General features: G+C 52.2%; 1 protein-coding gene across 1 annotated transcript in view; it reads right to left on the bottom strand.

Moving 5' to 3' along the window:
• Window positions 1–4: 4 nt before the first annotated feature.
• LOC109295852 (E3 ubiquitin-protein ligase RNF213-like) overlaps window positions 5–4,372 on the bottom strand; it is a gene marked incomplete at its 3' end in the record, with an annotated part of 13,308 nt that continues 8,940 nt past the window's right edge. The window contains exons 3-5 of the mRNA XM_019514951.1: window positions 2,100–2,315; window positions 397–1,122; window positions 5–43 (exon numbers count right to left, since the gene is read on the bottom strand). Coding sequence (XP_019370496.1) covers window positions 5–43; window positions 397–1,122; window positions 2,100–2,315 — 981 coding nt within the window. The remainder of the gene's footprint in view (window positions 44–396; window positions 1,123–2,099; window positions 2,316–4,372) is intronic.

Here is a 4,372-nt window from a genome sequence, read left to right as displayed (position 1 = left end):
CCTGTGACCCTCCTGCCGCCTTTTGCTGCCCTCCTACAACCACCTGCAACATAAATAATCATGCATGCAATGAACTGGAATCCCCCAGACCAACAGGCTGCCGTCATGATTCACGTTAAGCTGTAGAGATGCCACATCCTGCTTTTTCTGAGACTGTTTTTGCTTATAGTAGGAGGAAATACACATCGCTGTGCAGCTGACATTAGGTTTGAGAGAGGGTTGTTTTGGGGCTGCTGTACAGCATGGTCCTCTAGACTAAGAAACGCAGCATGGGTCACAGCTGTTATCAGCACTAACACCATACACATGGCCCTACTTTGGGTACCGGTGGGAACTGCAGAGCAGAGGGGTCAGACTCATCACCCCAATATACCCAGAGGGACCCCAGCACCTTACCTGGCTGGTTGCCTCGGACACTGGAGCATGTGCTTGCTGCTTGGACTCTCGTTCCACCTTCCCTTCCCTGCTCTGTGTGTCCCGAGGCTCAGTCGGTGAGACTTTACTCTTCTGATTCACAGCCTCTGCAGAAGGACTAGCTTCTTCATTCTCTGGCGTTTCTGTACTGGTGGAAAGCCCTGGGGAGTCCTCTTCTCCAGCTCCTTTGGAGCCCAGGGCACCTCCGTCTGCCCCTGAAGTTTGGGCATCGGATGCTTTTCCCAGGGCCTGCTCCGTTTCAGCAGGGCTGCGGGCATCCTCCTGCTTCTCAGATCCCCTCTCTTCTCTGCCCTCTTCTCCATCACCTTTGGGATTTCCATCCTCCATCTTCTCCTGTGGAGCTGTGGAGCCTGTGGGCTGAGCCGTCTTGCCACAAGCATCATCCTGGAGTCTGGCGCTGGTGCTGCTGCAGTGGTCTCCCACAGCCATTTCTGTGTTTTTATTCTCCTCTCCCAAGGGGCCCAAAGAACCGCTGCTTTTTGTTTCACCTGCGGTGCGACCAGCAGGCAGCGCAGTGCCCGGCTTGGCCACTTTGTCCTCTTGGGTTGCGCCTTCCAATGCAGGAAAGGGATCGCAGGATTTTTCCGAGACCAGAGAACAATCTGTACTAGGTGTGTCCGACTTTAAGGAGTCCGGCTGCTCCGTGTCAGGGGCATCCTTCTTCTTCTTCTTCTTCTTCTTCTTTTTCTGTGCAACAGAGCAGAGAAATGAAGCCCAATTACTTTCAGTAAAGAAGCTGTCTTCATTGCTTGCCTCCATTCAGCCTCAACTCTTTCTCTGCAGATGCAGATGTATTAAGCTAGTCTCACCCCGCCCATGAAATCATGGCTAACACGACCCCAAATTTCTATTGTAAAGACAAAGGGAATCAAGTGAAAAAGGAGATGGCCCCACTCGAGTCACGGGGAGTCTTTTACCTTTGAAAACTGAACAAATAAAGTGCTTTTGGGACAGGACAAGGAGATGCCCTGAGCAGCCTCCGTCTGTGCAGGTGTGATCATGCCCTGGCTGCTGCTTTCTACCCCAAAGACGAGTGCGACAATGAAGGGGGGAAGCATTTTAACATTTGTGATGTGCGATTTTCTCCAAGGGAGCCCTTGGCAGTGGGGACGGGACAGGACAGGACGGGACAGATGTTCTGCATCGGTGCCCTCAGGAAAACAGTTTAGGCCCATTTTCCACTTCTTTCACTGGAGCTGGACAGATCCCCCAAGGCCGGGCACTCCGCAGGGAAGAGTGGTGCTTAGAGTCCTACAGTATATACATTTAGCGAGGCGTCCACATCCCAGATGCTAAGTACAAACAGGGTTGCAGGGCCAAAGGGAGTGGAGGTTCTTCAGACCTAAGCCCCTACCTCGCCCCTGCCATGCGCACAACAGCCCGGTCACAAGCCACGATGGAAGAGCAATGGTGAACGTGGACAGGAATGGGAAGCTATGCACAAAGCAGCAGTTGGCTCACGGTGCGGGCACTGGCTGGAAGGACATGCACACAGCAACCCCTTCTGCCTCATTTGCCAGTGAGGAGTTTGTAAGAAAACAGATGAACCGCGGGGGTTTCAGGCTAAGAACCACCCCTGCGCAGACGTACTTGCTCTCCAGACCCCCGTGGGACAGGTCTCATCCTGCTGACAGCAGGCTTGAGCCCAGGCCTGCCCTGCTCACTTCCAGGTCAACCCAGAAAAAACCCTCGTGCTGGTAAACAGGGCTTCGGGGAAAGGCACTGGTATCGACTCCTCTAGATACAAGAAGTACCAGGAGAACTACCTGCCGTGGGCTTGCGAGAGATGGGCTGCTGCCTTCAGGCAAGCCTGGATTCTCCTTTCTCCTCTTTCTGGCAGGAGGGATGGCAGCCTCTACCTCACTCACACTTTGTACTGCCTGTTGGAAAAGGGCTTCACTCGCACACAGACCAGAGTTAGGAAGTGGAAACAATTAGCTAGAACACCGTCGTGCATTTGGTAGTGAACGGCCACCTGCCTGGCTGGATGATAGCCGAGGGGATGGCAATTAGACAGGCAAGAAGCTTAACATGTGGGGATAGGGCAGGACCATCCCCTTGCTCCTAGCATCTAGACCCCAGGCTGGTTTTGCTTCTGAAGGTGCTCATTGCTCAGAGGTAGCCTCCAAAAGGCACCGCGTGCTTTTGCTTTTTTGCAGTCTATACAAGGCCAGGGAGAACGAAGGACTGGAGGAGCTCGGTTCAGGGCTTCCTTGACCAACGTGCCCACATTCAGGCTATGGGGAAGGCCCCGTTTCAGAAGCAACATCAGGGAGAGGGAATCATAAAGAGGGCACCTTGGCCAACGCCAGGCAAAGGTTTAAATGGGAGGGAAAGATTGCTCCCAAGTGTCTACAGAGATGAAAACAGCTTCCAGGCTGCAGCTGGAATGGGAGAGGCAAGAACGCAATGGGCTCAAATTGCAGCAAGGGGAGTTGAGGTTGGATATTAGGGAGAACTTTCTCATGAGGAGAGTGGTGAAACACTGGAGCAGGTGACCCAGAGAGGTGGTGGACTCTCCATCCTCAGAGGTTTTTGAAACCCAGGTAGACAAAGCCTTGCCTGGGATGATGGAGTTGAGGCTGGTACTGCTTGGAGCAGGGGGGTGGACTAGATGTGACCTCCCGAAGTCCCTTCCAGCCCTCATTTTTTATGAATGCCTTGACAGCAGCCTCTGTTTGTTTTATAGAATTACAGAGGCCATGATAACCAAACTGTTGGGGCTGCCAATGCTGCCTCCCCCACCTCAAAATCACAGTAAATGAACATGACACCGTGCCCATCTGATTGCAGCAGAGCAAGAGGTGCTATTGCTCAGGTCCCACAGACCCTACAGTGCTGAGATGCTGGGTGGGCTCTACAGAAACAACCCTCATACTTCATGAGAGTTCATCACCTAAGAGTTTAATCACAAGCAGCCTGGAGCCGCAGCAGCACAGGGCCAACCTCTGCGCAGCACGGCACCGAGGCCCTGGGCCGTTCGGTCACGGGGCCAATGTGCAACCTGCTGAGCAGAGGCCACGTCTCCTCCTCAACACGGCTTCCTTGTTCCAGCGCTGGCACGGCACCAGGCCTGCAGACACCATGCACTGGCAAGCCCGAGAGGTTTCATTCACAGTGGAAAAGCCGGGAATCAGTGACTCATCTCCCAGCACCGGCCACCCCCTCGCCTTCAGATGGAGCGAAACTGGCCCCCGTCTACGAAGCCGGTTTACACCATGGATTTAATCCAGATTTGGGGTTTTGTGGCCTTTGTGCTAGGCTAGCCCTTTTCAGAAGTGAACTCCGCTCTCTATTGCCAGCCTATCTGTCCTCTCGCAGCATCACAAAGGGCCCAGATCTGCCAACGGACAGATCACAAGTTTTACTGGAATCTGTTCAGATGCCAGGATTAACTGAACTGTGCACACACAGAGGAAAGGCAAAACTTGCATTAAAATAGTATTGATAGGCAATTTGGCAGAAATCCTCTACCAAAATAAGTTCCTTGTCCCTCTTTCCACATAGTTCTGTACGCAATGCCACGCTGTGGTTTATTGATGACTGCCCAGTAAGTGTTTTTTGTTGTACGATTATTTGGGACCGAAGCACGAGGCACAAACCTCAATTCCGAAAGCTGGATGAGACTGGCCACAAAGCGTAAATTAAAAATAAAAATGGGAAGAGTCTGGTCTCATTATTTGCTCTAGGTTTCTATATTGGTGAGAGATCCCGTCAGCCCATTAGCAACTGGAAATTACTGAGTTATGCTTAAAAAGAAAACCAAAAAAGCAGCTGTGGGGAATGTCAACAGAGCCTCGCGATTCTTAGTAAAGCTGTTATTTTCGTGTCCATCGTTAAGGACAGGGGCACCCTGGAACAGCCTGTGAAATCCTCTCTCAAGCTGCAATACAGAGGTTATTTTGTGGATCATAAGATCAGTGAGAAAATAGGGCGG

Source organism: Gavialis gangeticus, unplaced genomic scaffold (genome assembly GCF_001723915.1).
Source record: "Gavialis gangeticus isolate Ggan-Ray unplaced genomic scaffold, GavGan_comp1, whole genome shotgun sequence".
In the NCBI taxonomy this organism is placed as follows: Eukaryota; Metazoa; Chordata; order Crocodylia; family Gavialidae; genus Gavialis; species Gavialis gangeticus.
This window is presented reverse-complemented; position numbering and strand designations above follow the sequence as displayed.